The sequence below is a fragment of the Lichenostomus cassidix genome, unplaced genomic scaffold (genome assembly GCF_008360975.1).
Source record: "Lichenostomus cassidix isolate B80296 unplaced genomic scaffold, HeHo_3.0 HiC_scaffold_35, whole genome shotgun sequence".
Taxonomy (NCBI): Eukaryota; Metazoa; Chordata; class Aves; order Passeriformes; family Meliphagidae; genus Lichenostomus; species Lichenostomus cassidix.
In genome coordinates this window covers 278,259-298,164 of record NW_028147256.1, presented here as the reverse complement: position 1 = coordinate 298,164, position 19,906 = coordinate 278,259, and the positions used below count along the sequence as shown (strand labels likewise).

Sequence of the window (19,906 nt, the reverse complement as noted above, 5' to 3'; positions counted from 1 at the left end):
TCCCCAAAATTTGGTGGTTTGGGGTTTCCAACCCCAAAATTTGGTGCTTTTTGGGGTTCAAACCCCAAAATTTGATGGTTTTGGGTTCCAATCCCCAAAATTTGGTGCTTTTGGGTTCCTAAATCCCAAAATTTGGTGCTTTTTGGGCTGAAAATGCCCTTTTTGGGGGGAGGGGCTTCGTGTCCCCTCCCCCAAATTTGGGACCATCACGGACCCCAATTTTTGTCCTCGGGGGGACATTGGGTGACACTCGGGTGACACTTGAGTGACACTTGGTCCCTCGTGCCACCTGGGATATCTCAAAATCGCCCCAAAAACGTCCCTGGGACCACCTGAGACCCCCAAAATCTCCCCAAAATATCCCTGAGAACCCCTCAGGTGTCCCCCGGGTGTCACCTGAGACCCCCGAGTGTCACCTGAGACCCTCGAGTGTCACCTGAGACCCCCAAAATCCCCCCCAAGACCCCCTCAGGTGTCCCCTGAGTGTCACCTGAGACCCCCAAAATCACCCCCAAGACCCCCAAAATCACCCCCAAGCCCCCCAAGAACCCCTCAGGTGTCCCCCGGGTGTCCCCTGAGACCCTCGAGTGTCACCTGAGACCCCCAAGATCCCCCAAGACCCCCTCAGGAGTCCCTTGAGGGTCACTGAGACCCCCGAGTGTCACCTGAGACCCCAAGACCCCAAAATCCCCCCAAAATATCCCGAGAACCCCTCAGGAGTCCCCTGAGGGTCACCTGAGACCCTCGAGTGTCACCTGAGACCCCCGAGACCCCAAAATCCCCCCCAAGACCCCAAATATCCCCCAAGCCCCCAAAATCCTCCCCAAACCCCCAAATTCCCCAAGACCCCCTCAGGTGTCCCCTGAGTGTCACCTGAGACTCCCAAGTGTCACCTGAGACCCCCGAGACCCCCGAAATCCAATCCGAGACCCCCTCAGGTGTCCCCAAGTGTCACCTGAGTGTCCCGAGTGTCACCTGAGACCCCGAAATCACCCCCAAGCCCCAAAATCACCCCCAAGACCCTCAGGTGTCCCTGAGTGTCACCTGAGACTCCCAAGTGTCACCTGAGACCCAGACCCCCGAAACCAATCCGAGACCCCTCAGGTCCCCAAGTGTCACCTGAGTGTCCCGAGTGTCACCTGAGACCCGAGACCCCCGAAATCCCCCCAAGACCCCGAAATCCCCCAAGACCCTCAGGTGTCCCCCGAGTGTCACCTGAGTGTCCCCAAGACCCCAAGGACCCCAAATCCCCCACTCCCCGCCCGGAGCCGCTGTCCCCACACCCACCCCTCCCTCCCCTCCCCTCCCCCACCCCGCCGCTTTTTTGGGGTCCTGTACGACCCCCGCCCCTCCCCCACCCCAATTTGGGTCCCTGTGCCCCGCCCCTTCCCCACCTCCCCAATTTGGGGTCCCCGTACGACCCGCCCCCCCCCCCACCCCAGTCCCTGTCCCCCCGCCCCTCCCCACCCTCCCCAATTTGGGGTCCCTGTACGACCCCCGCCCCTCCCCCACCCCAATTTGGGGTTCCTATACCCGCCCCTCCCCACCCCCAATTTGGGGTCTCTACCCCCGCCCTCCCCCACCCCAATTTGGGGTCCCTGTACCCCCTCCCCTCCCCCACCCTCCCCAATTTGGGGTCCCTGTACGACCCTGCCCCTCCCCCACCCCAATTTGGGGCTCCTGTGCTCCCCGCCCCTCCCCCACCCCAATTTGGGGTCTCTGTGCCCCCCGCCCCTCCCCACCCCCGGCTGTCGCACGCCACCCCCGCAGTGTCACCTCCCGATGTCACCTCCCGGTGTCACCTCCCCTCCCCCCATGCCTGGCGCTGTCCCCTCCCCCATTATTATTAAAGTCGCTCTGAAGCCACCGCGGGGTGTCACTGTGAGGACATTGGGGACATTGGGGACATTGAGGATGTTGGGGACATTGGGGACATTGGGGACAATTGGAGACATTGGGGACAGTGGGGACATTGGGATGTTGGGGACATCTGGGGACATTGGGGAGAATTTGGGGACATTTTGGATGTTGGGGACACTTGGGGACATTGGGAATGTTGGGGACATTGGGGACATTGGGGATATTGGGGACTCTTGGGGGGACTCTTGGGGACATTGGGGACACTTGGGGGTGATGGTGACACGAGGTGACACTTGGGGACTCTTGGGGACATTGGGGATGTTGGGGAGTGATGGGGACTCTTGTTGACACTTGGGGACATTGAGGACGTTGGGGACACTTGGGGACACTTGGGGACTCTTGGGGACATTGGGGGACATTGGGGACATTGGGGAGTGATGGGGACTCTTGGTGACACTTGGGGACGTTGAGGACATTGGGGATACTTGGGGACACTTGGGGACATTGGGGACTGATGGGGACATTGGGTACACTGGGGAGCATGAGGACAATGAGGGACATAGAAGGGACACTTGGGGACATTGGGGATTTGGGGACACGGGGTAGCATGGGGACATTGGGGGACATAGAAGGGACACCAGAGGACCCTTGGGGACACTTGGGGACATTGGGGATATTGGGGAGTGATGGGGACACTTGGGGACATTGGGGACACTTGGGGACACTTGGGGACATTGGGGACACTTGGGGACATTGGGGGTTGATGGGGACATTGGGGACACTCGGGAGCACTTGGTGACACTTGGGGACTCTTGGCAACATTGGGGACACTTGGGGACATTGGGGGACACGAGAGGACGCTTGGGGACACTGGGGAGTGATGGTGACACTTGGGGATTCTCGGGGACTCTTGGGGACATTGGGGACATGGAGGCTGATGGGGACATTGGGGACACTTGGGAGCACTTGGAGACACTTGGGAACATTGGGGACACGAGGGGACACTTGGGGACACCTGGGGACATTGGGGACTCTCGGGGACACTTGGAGATGATGGGGACACTTGGGGACTCTCGGGGACACTTGGGGACACTTGGGGACATTGGGGACATTGGGGGTGATGGTGACATTTGGGGACACGGAGGGTGATGGTGACACTTGGGGACACTTGGCTCTACTCGGGGACATCCAGGGACACCTGGGGACACTTTGGGGACACTTTGGGGACACTTTGGCGACACTCGGCGACACAAACCCCCAACCGCTCCTCTCCCCCTTTTACGACACCGCTCCCCCTCCCACCTCGGCTTTACGACAGCGGCGCTCGGCGGCCTCGCCCGGCAGCGGCGGCGGCGCTTTGCGGCCCGGCCATGGCGGAGGGAGAGCGGGCGGGGAGCGGCGGCGGCGCCGGCCCCGGGCGGCCCCCCAGCCCCGCCGAGCTCGAGCGGGCCGAGGCGCTCAAAGCCCGCGCCAACGAGTTCTTCAAAGGTACCGCCGGGCGGCCGCGGGGACCGGGGAGGGAGGAGCGGCGGGGAACGGCGGGGAACGGGGGGTGCCAGATAGTGAGCCATGGGGGGTAATGGGGGTTGCCAGATAGTGAGCCGCTGAGGGTAACGGGGGATAACGGGGGCTGCCAGATAGTGAGCCATTGGGGGTAATGGAGGCTGCCAGATAGTGAGCCGCTGAGGGTAACGGGGGATAACGGGGACTGCCAGATAGTGAGCTGTTAGTGGTAATGGAGGCTGCCAGATTGTGAGCCATTGGGGTTAACGGGGGCTGCCAGATAGTGAGCTCATGAGGGTAATGGGGGTTGCCAGATAGTGATCCACAGGGGGTAATGGGGACCTATAGGGGCTGCCAGATAGTGAGCCATTGGGGGTAATGGGGACCTATAGGGGCTGCCAGATAGTGATCTGTTGGGGGTAATGGGGCAACGGGGCTGCCAGATAGTGAGCCACTGGGGGTAATGGGGGCTGCCAGATATTGAGCCATTAGGTTAATGGGGGGCAGATAGTGAGCCGCTGAGGGGTAATGGGGGATAACGGGGGCTGCCAGATAGTGATCCGTTCGCGATAACGGGGGCTGCCAGATAGTGAGCCACTGGGGGTAATGGAGGTAACGGGGGGTGCCAGATTGTGAGCTATCGGGGGCAATGGGGGCTGCCAGATAGTGAGCCATGGGGGGTAATGGGGGCTGCCAGATAGTGAGCTGCCGCCGGTAACGGAGGATAACGGAGCTGCCAGATAGGGAGCCGTGGGGGGCAATGGGGACTGTCGTATAGGGGCTGCCAGATAGGGAGCCATTGGGGCAATGGGGATGTATAGGGGCTGCCAGATAGGGAGCCATAGGGGTCTGGTGACCCCTGGGCTTTGGGATCTGGTCACTCCCAGCCTTTAGGGTCTGGTGACTTCTGGGCTTTGGGGTCTGGTCACCCCCAGGCTTTGGGGTTGATGACCCCTGGCCTTTGGGGTTTGGTCACTCCTGGCCTGGGGGGTCTGGTGACTTCTGGCTTTTGGGATCTGGTGACCCCTGGCCTTTGGGGTCTGGTGACCCCCAGGCTCTGGGGTTTGGTCACTCCTGGCCTTTAGGATCTGGTCACCCCTGGCCTTTGGGATCTGGTGACTTCTGGGCTTTGGGATCTGGTCACTCCCAGCCTTTGGGATCTGGTGACCCCTAGGCTTTGGGGTCTGGTGACCTCTGGGCTTTGGGGTTTGGTCACTCCCAGTCTTTGGGATCTGGTCACCTCTGGGTTTTGGGGTCTGGTGACCCCCAGCCTTTGGGATTTGGTCACTCCTGGCCTTTGGGATTTGATCTCTTGTGGCTTTTGGGATCTGGTGACGCCCAGCCTTTAGGGTTTGGTCACCCCTGGCCTTTGGGGTCTGGTGACCATTGGGCTTTAGGATCTGGTCACCCCTGGCCTTTGGGGTCTGACCTCTTGTGGCTTTTGGGATCTGGTGACCCCTGGCCTTTAGGGTCTGGTCACCCCTGGCCTTTGGGGTCTGGTGACTCCTGGCTTTAGGATCTGGTGACCCCTGGCCTTTGGGGTTTGGTCACTCCCAGTCTTTGGGGTCTGGTCACCTCTGGGTTTTGGGATCTGGTGACCCCCAGCCTTTGGGATTTGGTCACTCCTGGCCTTTGGGATTTGATCTCTTGTGGCTTTTGGGATCTGGTGGCCTCCAGCCTTTAGGGTTTGGTCACCCCTGGCCTTTGGGGTCTGGTGACCATTGGGCTTTAGGATCTGGTCACCCCTGGCCTTTGGGGTCTGACCTCTTGTGGCTTTTGGGATCTGGTGACCCCTGGCCTTTAGGGTCTGGTCACCCCTGGCCTTTGGGGTCTGGTGACTCCTGGCTTTTAGGATCTGGTGACCCCTGGCCTTTGGGGTCTGGTCACTCCCAGCCTTTGGGGTCTGACCTCTTGTGGCTTTTGGGATCTGGTCACCCCTGCCCTTCAGCACCCAACCCCTCACCACCCTCCCTCTCCCCTCCCCACCCTCCCCAACCCCCCCGTTAACCCCTTCCCCGCCAGGCAAGGACTACGAGAACGCGGTGAAGTTCTACAGCAGCGCCATCGAGCTGAACCCCACCAACGCCATCTACTATGGCAACCGCAGCCTGGCCTACCTGCGCACCGAGTGCTACGGCTACGCCCTGGCCGACGCCACGCGCGCCGTCCAGCTGGACGCCAAGTACGTCAAGGGCTACTACCGGCGAGCCGCCAGCAACATGGCCCTGGGCAAGTTCAAGGCCGCCCTGCGCGACTACGAGACGGTGAGGGGGTGGTGAGGGGGGTGGTGGGGATGTGTGTGGGGTCAGTGTGTCCATCCTGAGGTCAGGGGAGGGTTGGGGACATCCCTGGGGTCAGCGTGTCCACCCTGAGCTTGGGGACACCTCTGGGGTCAGTGTGTCCACCCTGAGCTCAACATGTCCTCCCTGGGGTCATGGAAGGGTTGGGGACATCCCTGGGGTCACTGTGTTTCCCGTAAGGTCAACATGTCCTGCTTGGGGTCACTGTGTCCACCCTGAGCTCATGCAAGGCTTGGGGACATCCCTGGGGTCAGCAAGGGTCATCAGAGCTCAGTGTGTCCACTCTGAGGTCAAGGAAGGGCTGGGGACATCCCTGGGGTCAGTGTGTCCATCCTGAGCTTTGGGACATGCCTGGGGTCATTGTGTCCATCCTGAGATCAATATGTCCTCCCTGGGGTCACTGTGTCCACTCGGAGCTCATGGAAGGCTTGGGGACATCCCAGGGGTCACTGTGTTCACTCTGAGGCCAGGAGAGGGTTGGGGACATCCCTGGGGTCAGCGTGTCCACCCTGAGGTCAACGTGTCCTCCCTGGGATCACTGTGTCCACTCTGAGGTCAGGAGAGGGTTGGGGACATCCCTGGGGTCAGCGTGTCCACCCTGAGCTTGGGGACATCTTTGGGGTCAGTGTGTCCACCCTGAGGTCAGCATGTCCTCCCTGGGGTCATTGTGTCCACCCTGAGCTTGGGGACATGCCTGGGGTCAGTGTGTCCACTCTGAGGTCAGAGAAGGGTTGGGGACATGCCTGGGGTAGGTGTGTCCATCCTGAGCTTTGGGACATCCCAGGGGTCAGTGTGTCCACCCTGAGCTTGGGGACACCTCTGGGGTCAGTGTGTCCACCCTGAGCTCAACATGTCCTCCCTGGGGTCATGGAAGGGTTGGGGACATCCCTGGGGTCACTGTGTTTCCCGTAAGGTCAACATGTCCTCCCTGGGGTCACTGTGTCCACCCTGAGCTTTGGGACATCCTTGGGGTCACTGTGTCCACCCTGAGCTCATGCAAGGCTTGGGGACATCCCTGGGGTCAGCAAGGGTCATCAGAGCTCAGTGTGTCCACTCTGAGGTCAAGGAAGGGTTGGGGACATCCCTGGGGTCAGTGTGTCCATCCTGAGGTCAGGAGAGGGTTGGGGACATCCCTGGGGTCAGTGTGTCCACCCTGAGCTCAGCATGTCCTCCCTGGGGTCACTGTGTCCACTCGGAGCTTTGGGGACATCCCTGAGGTCAGTGTGTCCACCCTGAGCTCAGGGGAGGGTTGGGGACATCCCTGGGGTCAGTGTGTCCATCCTGAGGTCAGGGGAGAGTTGGGGACATCCCTGGGGTCAGCGTGTCCACCCTGAGCTTGGGGACATCCCTGAGGTCAGTGTGTCCACCCTGAGCTCAGGGGAGGGTTGGGGACATCCCTGGGGTCAGTGTGTCCACCCTGAGCTCAACATGTCCTCCCTGGGGTCATGGAAGGGTTGGGGACATCTCTGGGGTCAGTGTGTCCACTCAGAGCTTGGGGACATCCCTGGCTTCACTGTGTCCACTCTAAGGTCAACATGTCCTCCCTGGGGTCATGGAAAGGTTGGGGACATCCCTAGGGTCAGTATGTCCCTCTTGAGCTTTGGGACACCTCTGGGGTCAGTGTGTCCACCCTGAGGTCAGGGGAGGGTTGGGGACATTCCTGGGCTCACTGTGTCCACCCTGAGGTCAACATGTCCTCCCTGGGGTCAGTGTGTCCACCCTGAGCTTGGGGACACCCCTGGGGTCACTGTGTCCACTCTGAGGTCAGAGAAGGGTTAGGGACATCCCTGGGGTCAGTGTATCCAACCTGAGCTTGGGGACACCTCTGGGGTCACTGTGTCCACCCTGAGCTTGGGGACACCTCTGGGGTCAGTGTGTCCACCCTGAGCTTGGGGACATCCCTGGGGTCAGTGTGTCCACTCTGAGCTCAACATGTCCTACTTGGGGTCACTGTGTCCACCCTGAGGTCAGGGGAGGGTTGGGGACATTCCTGGGCTCACTGTGTCCACCCTGAGCTCAACATGTCCTCCCTGGGGTCAGTGTGTCCACCCTGAGGTCAGAGAAGGGTTAGGGACATGTTTAGGGTCAGTGTGTCCAACCTGATCTTGGGGACATCCCTGGGGTCAGTGTGTCCACCCTGAGCTTGGGGACACTTCTGGGGTCAGCGAGGGTCATCAGAGCTCAGTGTGTCCACCCTGAGCTCATGGAAGGGTTGGGGACATTCCGGGGGTCAGTGTGTCCACCCTGAGGTCAAGCAAGGGTTGGGGACATCTCTGAGGTCCCTGTGTCCACCCTGAGCTTGGGGAAAGACTGGGGACATCGCTGGGGTCAGTGTGTCCCCACACCCTAAGGCCGTGTCCTTGCTGTCCCTAAGGCTGTATCGCCACTGTCCCTAAGGCTATTTCCCCACTGTCCCCATCCCCTGAGGCAGTGTCCCTGAGTGTCCCCGTGTGTCCCCGCTGTCCCCAAGGCCATGTCCCTGAGTGTCCCCCATTGTCCCCCATGTCCCCAGGTGGTGAAGGTGCGTCCCAATGACAAGGACGCCAAGCTCAAGCACCAGGAGTGTCACTGCTGTCCCTAAGGCCATGTCCCCAGCTGTCCCTAAGGCCATGTCCCTGAGTGTCCCCATGTGTCCCCGCTGTCCCTAAGGCCATGTCCCCATTGTCCCCCGTGTCCCCAGGTGGTGAAAGTGCGTCCCAATGACAAGGACGCCAAGCTCAAGTACCAGGAGTGTCACCGCTGTCCCTAAGGCCGTGTCCCCACTGTCCCTAAGGCCGTGTCCCTGAGTGTCCCCAGCTGTCCCCTCTGTCCCTAAGGCCGTGTCCCTGAGTGTCCCCATGTGTCCCCATGTGTCCCCAGGTGGTGAAGGTGCGTCCCAACGACAAGGACGCCAAGCTCAAGTACCAGGAGTGTCACCGCATCGTCAAGCAGAAGGCCTTCGAGCGCGCCATCGCCAGCGACGAGCACAAGCGCTCCGTGGTCGACTCGCTGGACATCGAGAGCATGAGTGAGGAGACCCCAGAGTCACCTGCCCAGGGGTCCTGGGGGGCTCGGGGGGGACAGGGCTGGGGGGGTTTGAGGTCACTGGGGGAGGTTTGGGGTCTCCAGAAGGGTCCTTGAGGGTCCCTGGGAGGGTCTGGGGTCTCCAGGAGGGTCCTTGGGGAGGTTTGGGGTCTCCAGAAGGGTCCTTGGGAGAGTTTGGGGTCTCCAGAAGGGTCCCTGGGGGGGGTTTGGGGTCTCCAGAAGGGTTCTTGGGGGTCCCTGGGAGGGCCTGGGGGTCCTGGGGGGCTCGGGGGGGACATGGCTGGGGGGTTTGAGGTCACTGAGGGGGTCTGGGGGGGTTCAGAAGGGTCCCTGAAGGGGTTTGGGGTCTCCAGAAGGGTCACTTTGAGGGTCTGGGGTCTCCAGAAGGGTCTTTGGGGGGTCCTTGGGGGTCCCTGGGAGAGTTTGGTGTCTCCATAAGGGTCCCTCTGAGGGTCTTGGGGTCCCCACGAAGTTCCCAGGGTGGCTTTTGGTGTTCCCATGAGAGTTTTGGTGTCCCCATGACCATCTGGCTGTCCCCATGACCATCTGGGTGTCCCCACGAAGGTCCCAGGGTGGCTCTTGGTGTCCCCACCACCATCTAGCTGTCCCCACGGGGTCCCCAGCATCTTCTGTCCCCTCCCAAACCCTCAGTGTCCCCACCCCGAGGGTCCCCAGCCCCGTGTCCCAGCACCCCGAGCCCCCGAGGGGCTGTGCCAGCGCCGTGTCCCCGCTGTCCCCACGCTGTCACTGCGCTGTCCCCGCAGCCATCGAGGACGAGTACAGCGGCCCCAAGCTGGAGGACGGCAAGGTGACATTGGCCTTCATGAAGGACCTCATGCAGTGGTACAAGGACCAGAAGAAACTCCACAGGAAATGTGCCTACCAGGTATGTCCCCAGACGTCCCCAAAGTGTCCCCAAAGTGTCCCCAGATGTCCCCACTCACCCCACCCCGCAGATCCTGGTGCAGGTGAAGGAGGTGCTGGCCAAGCTGCCCACCCTGGTGGAGACCACGCTGAAGGAGGTGGGTGCTGGCTGTCCCCCCGGGGGGTGTCCCCTGTCCCCGTCAGGGTGACATGGGTGCCACCCCGCTGTCCCCCGCCCAGACAGAGAAGGTGACAGTGTGCGGCGACACCCACGGGCAGTTCTACGACCTGCTGAACATCTTCGAGCTCAACGGCCTTCCCTCCGAGTCCAACCCTTACGTATCCTCACCCTGAGGGCTGGGGGGGACCTTGGGGACACCGAGGGGACGCTGGGGACACTCGGGGGGATGGCGTTGTCCTGAGCTGGGGACAGATTTTCAACGGGGACTTCGTGGACCGCGGCTCCTTCTCGGTCGAGGTCATCCTGACGCTCTTCGGCTTCAAGCTGCTCTACCCTGACCACTTCCACCTCCTCCGAGGTAACCCTGAGCCCCCCCTGGCTGGCCTTGTCCCCAGAAGTGTCACCTGTTGTCACCCTGTTGTCACCTGTTGTCCCCCATTGGCACCTGTGGATCACTATTTGGCAGCTTGCATTGTTGTTATCGGATCACTTTCTGGCAGCCCTTGTACTGGGGGGGGTTTGGTCACCACTGTCCTTGTCCCCTTGGGGTTGGTGGCATCTCTGTCCCCTTGGGGTTGGGGACATTGCTGTCCCATTGGGGTTGGGGACATCGCTGTCCCTTGGGGTTGGGGATATCTCTGTCCCTTTGGGGTTGGGGACATCTCTGTCCCCTTGGGGTTGGTGGCATCTCTGTCCCTTGGGGTTGGGGACATCTCTGTCCCCATTGGGATTGGGGATATCTCTGTCCCCTTGGGGTTGGTGGCATCTCTGTCCCTTGGGGTTGGGGACATCTCTGTCCCCATTGGGATTGGGGATATCTCTGTCCCCTGGGGTTGGGGACATTGCTGTCCCCTTGGGGTTGGTGGCATCTCTGTCCCATTGGGGTTGGTGACATCTCTGTCACCAGCAGTGTCCCACACCTGGCAGTGTCCCCATGTCCAGCAGTGTCCCACACCTGCCCATGTCCCCGTGTCCAGCAGTGTCCCCACCCCTGGTGTCAGTGTCCCCACCCCTGGTGTCAGTGTCCCCACCCCTGGTGGCAGTGTCCCCGTGTCCAGCGGTGTCCCCACCCCTGGTGGCAGTGTCCCCGTGTCCAGCAGTGTACCCACAGCTGTCAGTGTCCCCACCCCTGGTGGCAGTGTCCCCACCCCTGGTGGCAGTGTCCCCGTGTCCAGCGGTGTCCCCACCCCTGGTGTCAGTGTCCCTGTGTCCAGCCGTGTCCCCACCCCTGGTGGCAGTGTCCCCACCCCTGGTGGAAGTGTCCCTGTCTCCAGCCGTGTCCCCACCCCTGGTGGCAGTGTCCCCGTGTCCAGCACTGTCCCCAGTGGTGGCAGTGGTGTCAGTGTCCCCGTGTCCAGCAGTGTCCCCACCCCTGGTGGCAGTGTCCCCGTGTCCAGCAGTGTCCCCGTGTCCAGCGGTGTCCCCGTGTCCAGCGGTGTCCCCACAGCTGTCAGTGTCCCCAGCAGTGTCAGTGTCCCCGTGTCCAGCCGTGTCCCCACCGCTGGTGGCAGTGTCCCCACCCCTGGTGGCAGTGTCCCCACCCCTGGTGGCAGTGTCCCCGTGTCCAGCAGTGTCCCCGTGTCCAGCCGTGTCCCCACCCCTGGTGGCAGTGTCCCCACCCCTGGTGGCAGTGTCCCCAGCAGTGTCAATGTCCCCGTGTCCAGCAGTGTCCCCACAGCTGTCAGTGTCCCCAGCAGTGTCAGTGTCCCCGTGTCCAGCAGCGTCCCTGTGTCCAGCGGTGTCCCCGTGTCCAGCAGTGTCCCCACAGCTGTCAGTGTCCCCAGCAGTGTCAGTGTCCCCGTGTCCAGCAGTGTCCCCGTGTCCAGCAGTGTCCCCACAGCTGTCCGTGTCCCCGTGTCCAGCCGTGTCCCCGTGTCCAGCAGTGTCCCTGTCCCTTAGGGAACCACGAGACGGACAACATGAACCAGATCTACGGCTTCGAGGGCGAGGTGAAGGCCAAGTACACAGCGCAGATGTTTGCTCTCTTCAGCGAGGTGTTCGAGTGGCTGCCGCTGGCCCAGTGCATCAACGGCAAAGTGCTGGTGAGGGGACAATGGGGACACCGGGGGACAGTGCCACCCGGCTCACTATCTGGCAGCACCCAGTGACATGATGGGATCTGTGTTTGGCAGTGTGGCTCACTATTTGGCAGCCGGCATTTAACCTGATGGATCACAATTTGGCAGCCGCCGTTGGCTGGACACCCCACGGTGTCCCCATGATGACCCCAGGGTGTCCCCATGATGTCCCCATGATGTCCCCACAGTGTCCCCTATTTGGCAGCCCATGTGGCTCACAATCTGGCAGCCGCAATTGAGTCTGATAGATCACAATTTGGCAGCCGCCATTGACACATCTGGACACCCCATGGTGTCCCCATGTCCCCACGGTGTTCCCATGATGTCCCCACGGTGTTCTCATGATGTCCCCATGGTGTCCCCATGTCCCCTATTTGGCAGCCTGTGTGGCTCACTATCTGGCAGCCGCCATTGAGTGTTAGATCACAATTTGGCAGCCCCCGTTGGCTCATCTGGACGCCCCACGGTGTCCCCATGATGTCCCCACGGTGTCCCCATGGTGTCCCCACGATGTCCCCACGATGTCCCCACGGTGTCCCCAGGGTGTCCCCACAATGTCCCCATGGTGTCCCCATGATGTCACCACAGTGTCCCCAATTAGGCAGCCCATGTGGCTCACTATCTGGCAGCCAGCATTTAATCTAATGGATCCCAATTTGGCAGCCACCGTTGGCTGGACACCCCACGGTGTCCCCATGATGTCCCCACAGTGTCCCCACAGTGTCCCCACGGTGTCCCCCATGTCCCCTATCTGGCAGCCACCATTGAGTGTTATGGATCACAATTTGGCACCCATGGGACACCCAAAATCCTGTCCCCATGGGGTTTGTGGTGTCCTTGTCCCCATTTTGGTTGAGGTGTCCCTGTCCCCATGGGGTGTCCCTGGTGTTTGGGGTGTCCTTGTCCCCATTTGATTGGGGACAGTGGGATTTGGGGTGTCCCTGTCCCCATGGGGTTTGGGGTGTCCTTGTCCCCATGGGGTTTGGGATGTCCCTGTCCCCATGGGGTTTGGGGTGTCCTTGTCCCCATGGGGTCAGGGGGATTTGGGGTGTCCCTGTCCCCATGGAGGGTTTGGGGTGTCCTTGTCCCCATGGGTTTGGGGTGTCCTTGTCCCCATTTCAGTTGGGGTGTCCCTGTCCCCATGTGGTTTGGGATGTCCCTGAGGGGATTTGGGATGTCCTTGTCCCCATTTCACTTGAGGTGTCCCTGTCCCCATTTTGGTTGGAGTGTCCCTGTCCCCAGTGTGATTTGAGGTGTCCCTGTCCCCTTGGGGGGATTTGGGGTGTCCCTGTCCCCATGGGGTGTCCCTGTCCCCATGGGGTTTGCAGTGTCCCCAACACTTTGGGATGTCCCTGTCACAACCGGGGTGTCCCTGTCCTCCCCAGGAGCTCTGGGGTCCCTTGTCACCCCCTCAGTGTCAGGATGGGCGATTGTCCCCCTGTCCCTCTGTGTCCCTGCTGTCCCCCAATGTCCCCCAATGTCCCCAATGTCCCCAATGTCACCCGCAGATCATGCACGGGGGACTCTTCAGCGAGGACGGCGTCACCCTCGATGACATCCGCAAGATCGAGCGCAACCGGCAGCCACCGGACTCAGGTGGGACAGGGACCCCCTGGGTGTCCCCAAAGTGTCCCCAAGGTGTCCCCAAGGTGTCCCCGAGGTGTCCCCAGCGAGGGGCTGAGCTGTGACCCCGCTGTGTCCCCCCAGGGCCGATGTGTGACCTGCTCTGGTCTGACCCGCAGCCCCAGGTGAGCTGTGACCCCGCGGTGTCCCCATGGTGTCCCCAGGTCCTGGTGACATCCCCTGCCCTGTCCCCGAGTCCTGGTGACATCCCCTGCTCTGTCCCCGAGTCCTGGTGACATCCCCTGCTGTGTCCCCAAGTCCTGGTGACATTGCCTGTCCTGTCCCCAAGTCCTGGTGACACCCCATGCCCTGTCCCCAGGCTCCTGGTGACATCCCTGCCTTGTCCCCGAGTCCTGGTGACATCCCCTGCCCTGTCCCCAAGCCCTGGTGACATCCCCTGCCCTGTCCCCAGGCTCCTGGTGACATTGCCTGCCTTGTCCCCAGGGTCTGGTGACATCCCCTGCCCTGTCCCCAAGCCCTGGTGACGTCCCCTGCTGTGTCTCCAAGTCCTGGTGACATCCCCTGCCTTGTCCCCAAGTCCTGGTGCCATCCCTGCCCTGTCCCCAGGCTCCTGGTGACATCCCTGCCTTGTCCCTAGGGTCTGGTGACATCCCCTGCCTTGTCCCCAGGGTCTGGTGACGTCCCCTGCCCTGTCCCCAAGCCCTGGTGCCATCCTCTGCCTTGTCCCCAAGTCCAGGTTCTGTCACCTGCTGGGTCCCAGTGCCACCCCCTGCCATGTCCCAGTGCCACTGTCACCCTGTCCCCAACCTGCCAGTGCCACCAGCTGTGCCCCCACATCCACTGACGCCACCGATTCCGCTGTCCCCGTGTCCCCACGGTGTCCCCACGGTGTCCCCACGGTGTCCCTACGATGTCCCCGTGTCCCCAGAACGGCCGGTCGGTCAGCAAGCGGGGGGTCAGCTGCCAGTTTGGCCCCGATGTCACCATGATGTCCCCATATCCCCATATCCCAATGGTGTCCCCATGTCCCCACGATGTCCCCAGAACGGCCGGTCGGTCAGCAAGCGGGGGGTCAGCTGCCAGTTCAGCCTGATGTCCCCATGTCCCCACGGTGTCCCCGTGTCCCCAGAACGGCCGGTCGGTCAGCAAGCGGGGGGTCAGCTGCCAGTTCGGCCCCGATGTCACCAAACTGTCCCCATATCCCCATGTCCCCACAATGTCCCCATGTCCCCACAATGTCCCCATGTCCCCAGAACGGCCGGTCGGTCAGCAAGCGGGGGGTCAGCTGCCAGTTCAGCCTGATGTCCCCATGTCCCCATGGTGTCCCCATGTCCCCAGAACGGCCGGTCGGTCAGCAAGCGGGGGGTCAGCTGCCAGTTCAGCCTCATGTCCCCATGTCCCCATGTCCCCACGATGTCCCCAGAACGGCCGGTCGGTCAGCAAGCGGGGGGTCAGCTGCCAGTTCGGCCCCGATGTCACCAAACGCTTCCTGGAGAGGAATCGCCTGGAGCTCATCATCCGCAGCCACGAGGTGAAGCCCGAGGGCTACGAGGTGGCACACGATGGCCGCTGTGTCACCGTCTTCTCCGCCCCCAACTACTGGTGAGGGACACTGGGGACACTGGGGACAGGGGAGGGGTTGGTTGTGTCCCCAGTGGCACACGATGGCCGCTGTGTCACTGTCTTCTCCGCCCCCAACTACTGGTGAGGGACACTGGGGACATGGGGAGGGGTGGCTGTTGTGATGTGGCCTTGGTTTGGTCCCCAATGGCACACGATGGCCGCTGTGTCACCGTCTTCTCCGCCCCCAACTACTGGTGAGGGACTCTGGGGACACTGGGGAGGGCTGGGTGTGTCCCCAATGTCCCATTGGTTGTGTCCCCAATGTCCCACGATGGCCGCTGTGTCACCGTCTTCTCCGCCCCCAACTACTGGTGAGGGACATCTGGGGACATGGGGAGGGCTTGGTGTCACTGTCCTGTCCCCAATGTCCCACGATGGCCGCTGTGTCACCGTCTTCTCCGCCCCCAACTACTGGTGAGGGACACTGGGGACACTGGGGACACGGGGAGGGCTTGGTGTCACTGTCCTGTCCCCAGTGGCACACGATGGCCGCTGTGTCACCGTCCTCTCCGCCCCCAGCTACTGGTGAGGGACACTGGGGACAGGGGAGGGGCTGGGTGTGTCCCCAGTGTCCCCTTGGTTGTGTCCCCAATGTCCTCTGAGTCACGTTGACCCCATGGTTGTGTCCCCAATGTCCCCTTGGTTGTGTCCCCAATGTCCCCTGAGCCACACTGACCACTTGGTCCAGTTCTTAGTGTCCCCTTGGTTGTGTCCCCAATGTCCCACGATGGCCACTGTGTCACCGTCTTGTCTGTCCCCAACTACTGCTGAGGGACGCTGGGGACACTGGGGGACACTGGGGACACAGAGGAGGGCTGGCTGTCGTGGTGTCCCCTTGGTTTTGTCCCCGGTGTCACCTCGGTCTGGTGTCCCCTGAACCACGTTGTCCCCTCGGTGCTGTCCCCAGTGTCCCCTTGCTTTGGTCCCCAAATGTCCCCAAGTGTCCCAAATGTCCCCAAATGTCCCAAATGTCTCATCCCTGGCTGTCCCCATCCTCGGTGACCCATGGGGACCATGCTCTGATGTCCCCAAGTGTCCCAAATGTCCCATTTCTGGTTATCCCCACCCTCGGTCACCCACGAGGACCATGCTCTGATGTCCCCAAGTGTCCCCAAATGTCCCATTTCTGGCTGTCCCTCAACCTTGGTGGCCTACGAGGACCATGCTCTGATGTCCCCAAGTGTCCCATTTCTGATTGTCCCCACACTTGGTGACCCATGGGGACCATGCTCTGATGTCCCCAAGTGTCCCCAAATGTCCCCAATGTCCATCCCTGGCTGTCCCCACCCTTGGTGACCCACAGGGGACCGTGCTCTGATGTCCCCAAGTGTCCCCAAATATCCCATTTCTGGCTATCCCTCAACCTTGGTGGCCTACGAGGACCATGCTGTGATGTCCCCAAGTGTCCCCAAGTGTCCCCAAGTGTCCCCGTTGTCCCCGCAGTGACCAGATGGGCAACAAGGGCTCCTACATCCACCTGAGGGGCAGCGACCTGCGGCCCGACTTCCACCAGTTCACAGCAGTGGTGAGTCTGGGGACACCAAAAATGTCACCTGGGGACACCAAAGTGTCACCTGGGACCCCAAAAATGTTATCTGAGACCCTAAAATGTCACCTGGGACCCTAAAATGTCATCTGGGACCCTGAAATGTCATCTAGGGACCACAAAATGACATCCTGGGACCCTAAAATGTCATCTGGGAACCCAAAAATCAACCCCAAAGTGTCACCTGGGACCCCAGAGTGTCACCTGGGGATGCCAAAATGTCATCTGGGGACCCAAAAATTCACCTGGGGACCCCAAAATGTCACCTGGGACCCCAAAAATACACCTGGGGACCCCAAAGTGTCATCTGGGAACCCTAAAATGTCATCTGGGGACCCCAAAGTGTCGTCTGGGACCCCAAAATGTCATCTAGGGACCCCAAAATGTCACCTGGGATTCCAAAAATGTCATCTGGGAACCCGAAAATGTCATCTGGGGACCCTGAAATGTCACCTGGGACCCCAAAGTGTCATCTAGGGACCCCAAAATGTCATCTAGGGACCCCAAAATGTCACCTGGGGACCCTAAAATGTCATCTGGGAACCCAAAATGCCATCTGGGGACCCCAAAAATCCACCTGGGGACCCCAGAGTGTCACCTGGGGACCCCAAAATGTCATCTGGGGATCCCAAAGTGTCACCTGGGACCCCAAAGTGTCACCTGGGGACCCTGAAATGTCATATAGGGACCCCAAAATGTCATCTGGGAACCCTAAAATGTCATCCGGGGACCCCAAAAATCAACCCTGGAAACCCCAAAATCCATCCCAGAGACCCCAAAATCCAGAGCTGGGAATTTGGGGTCGGTGGGGCTCACGTTTGATAATTTGGGGTCTGGGGTTGATAATTTGGGATCAGAGGTGATAATTTGGGGTCAGAACTAATAATTTGGGGTCAGGGTTGATAATTTTGGGTCGGGGGGCTCAGAACTAATAATTTGGGGTTGGGGTTGATAATTTGGGCTCAGAACTAACAATTTTTGGGTCAGGGTCAATAATTTGGGGTCGGGGGGCTCAGAACTAATAATTTGGGGTCAGAACTAATAATTTTTGGGGTCTGGGGTCGATACTTTGGGGTCGGGGTCAGAACTATAATTTTGGTCTGGGCTATAATTTGTGGTCGGGGTTTCAGAACAATAATTTGGGGTCAGGTCAGTAATTTGGGGTCGGGGGCTCAGAACTAATAATTTTTGGGTCTGGAGTCAATAATTTGGGGTCGGGGGCTCAGAGCTGATAATTTGGGTCAGGTCAATAATTTGGCGTCGGGGGTTTCAGAACTAATAATTTCGGGTCAGGGTCAATAATTTGGGGTCGGGGGCTCAGATCTGATAATTTTTGGGTCAGGGTCAATAATTTGGGGTCGGGGGCTCAGACCTGATATTTTGGGGTCAGATCTGATAATTTGGGGTCAGGGGCTCAGATCTGATAATTTGGGCTCAGAGCTGGAAATTTGGGGTCGGGGGCTCAGAACTAATAATTTGGGGTCGGGGTTGATAATTTGGGGTCAGGGCTGGTAAATTGGGGTTGGGGTTGTTAATTTGGGGTCGGGGGGCTCAGAACTAATAATTTGGGGTCAGAACTAATAGTTTTTGGGGTCTGGGGTTGATAATTTGGGGTCGGGGGTTTCAGAACTAATAATTTGGGGTCAGAACTAATAATTTTTGGGTCGGGGTCGATACTTTGGGGTCGGGGGTTTCAGAACTAATAATTTGGGCTCAGATCTGATAATTTTGGGTCAGAACTAATAATTTTTGGGTCAGCGTCAATGATTTGGGGTCGGGGGGCTCAGATCTGATAATTTGGGGTCAGATCTGATAATTTGGGGTCAGAACTAATAATTTTGGGGTCACGGTCAATAATTTGGGGTCGGAGGGCTCAGAACTAATAATTTTTGGGTCAGGGGGCTCAGGGCTGATAATTTGGGATCAGAGCTGATAATTTGGGGTCGGGGGGCTCAGAACTAATAATTTTTGGGTCTGGGGTTGATAATTTGGGGTCGGGGGGCTCAGAACTAATAATTTTTGGGTCTGGAGTCAATAATTTGGGGTCGGGGGGCTCAGAACTAATAATTTTTGGGTCTGGGGTTGCTAATTTGGGGTCAGGGCTGGTAAATTGGGGTCGGGGTTGTTAATTTGGGGTCGGGGGGCTCAGAACTAATAATTTGGGGTCAGAACTAATAATTTTTGGGTCTGGGGTCGATAATTTGGGGTCGGGGGTTTCAGAACTAGTAATTTTGGGGTCAGGGTTGATAATTTGGGGTCGGGGGGCTCAGAACTAATAATTTGGGGTCGGGGTTGATAATTTGGGCTCAGATCTGATAATTTGGGGTCAGAACTAATAATTTGGGATCAGATCTGATAATTTGGGGTCGGGGGGCTCAGAACTAATAATTTGGGGTCAGGGTTGATAATTTGGGCTCAGAACTAATAATTTTTGGGTCTGGAGTCAATAATTTGGGGTCGGGGGGCTCAGATCTAATAATTTGAGGTCAGAACTAATAATTTTTGGGTCTGGGGTTGATACTTTGGGGTCGGGGGTTTCAGAACTAGTAATTTTGGGGTCAGGGGTCAATAATTTGGGGTCAGGGGATTCAGAACTAATAATTTTTGGGTCTGGGTTGATAATTTGGGGTCAGATCTGATAATTTGGGGTCAGAACTAATGATTTTGGGGTCGGGGTTGATAATTTGGGGTCGGGGGGCTCAGAACTAATAATTTTTGAGTCTGGAGTCAATAATTTGGGGTCAGGGGGCTCAGAACTAATAATTTGGGGTCGGGGTTGATAATTTGGGCTCAGATCTGATAATTTGGGGTCGGGGGGCTCAGAGCTAATAATTTTTGGGTCTGGAGTCAATAATTTGGGGTCGGGGGGCTCAGATCTGATAATTTTTGGGTCTGGGGTCTCCCCGAGCCCCCCCTAACCCCCTCCCCAAATTTCCCTCTCCAGCCTCACCCCAACGTCAAGCCCATGATGTACGCCAACACCCTCCTGCAGCTGGGCATGATGTGACCCCCCCGGGGGTCCCCACGACCCCCCAGCGCCCCCTCCCCCCAAAAACCCACCCCAAATCCCCTCCCCACCCCCGGGGTTTTAATATATTGGAAGATTGTATTTATTCCCAGTGCTCCCAGTGCTCCCAGTTTGGGGTTTGGGCGGCACTGCCGGCTGGGGAGGGGCGGCGGGGGATGGGAATTGAGGGGGAGGGGTCGTGGCGCTGCCCCTCCCCCTCTTTCCCCTCCCCCTCCCTCCCCACCCCCAAAAAACGAGCAATAGGTGGGAGAATGGGGGAGGGGGTGGGGGAGGGAGGGGTCCCAGGCCGCCCCTCCCCCCCTTCTCCCCTCCTCC

The 19,906-nt window shown here is 59.7% G+C and overlaps 1 protein-coding gene across 1 annotated transcript; it reads left to right on the top strand.

Annotated features, from left to right (window-relative positions):
- Positions 1–3,200: 3,200 nt before the first annotated feature.
- On the top strand, positions 3,201–19,618 carry PPP5C (protein phosphatase 5 catalytic subunit). The gene is made up of 13 exons (XM_085043980.1): positions 3,201–3,348; positions 5,386–5,627; positions 8,523–8,670; positions 9,452–9,573; positions 9,644–9,709; positions 9,792–9,890; positions 9,985–10,090; positions 11,632–11,774; positions 13,319–13,406; positions 13,518–13,558; positions 14,818–14,996; positions 16,461–16,542; positions 19,508–19,618. The coding sequence occupies exons 1-13, from the start codon at positions 3,231–3,233 to the stop codon at positions 19,568–19,570; spliced, it is 1,497 nt and encodes a 498-aa protein (XP_084900106.1). The 5' UTR covers positions 3,201–3,230; the 3' UTR covers positions 19,571–19,618.
- The last annotated feature ends 288 nt before the right edge of the window (positions 19,619–19,906 follow it).

Bases quoted from the DNA above. Each gene is read 5' to 3' on its own strand.
- PPP5C (XM_085043980.1), top strand. From the start codon at position 3,231: ATGGCGGAGGGAGAGCGGGCGGGGAGCGGCGGCGGCGCCGGCCCCGGG. The intron at 5,628-8,522 runs GTGAGGGGGTGG...ATGTGTCCCCAG, and splicing joins CCCTGCGCGACTACGAGACG to GTGGTGAAGGTGCGTCCCAA. The intron at 14,997-16,460 runs GTGAGGGACACT...TTGTCCCCGCAG, and splicing joins TTCTCCGCCCCCAACTACTG to TGACCAGATGGGCAACAAGG.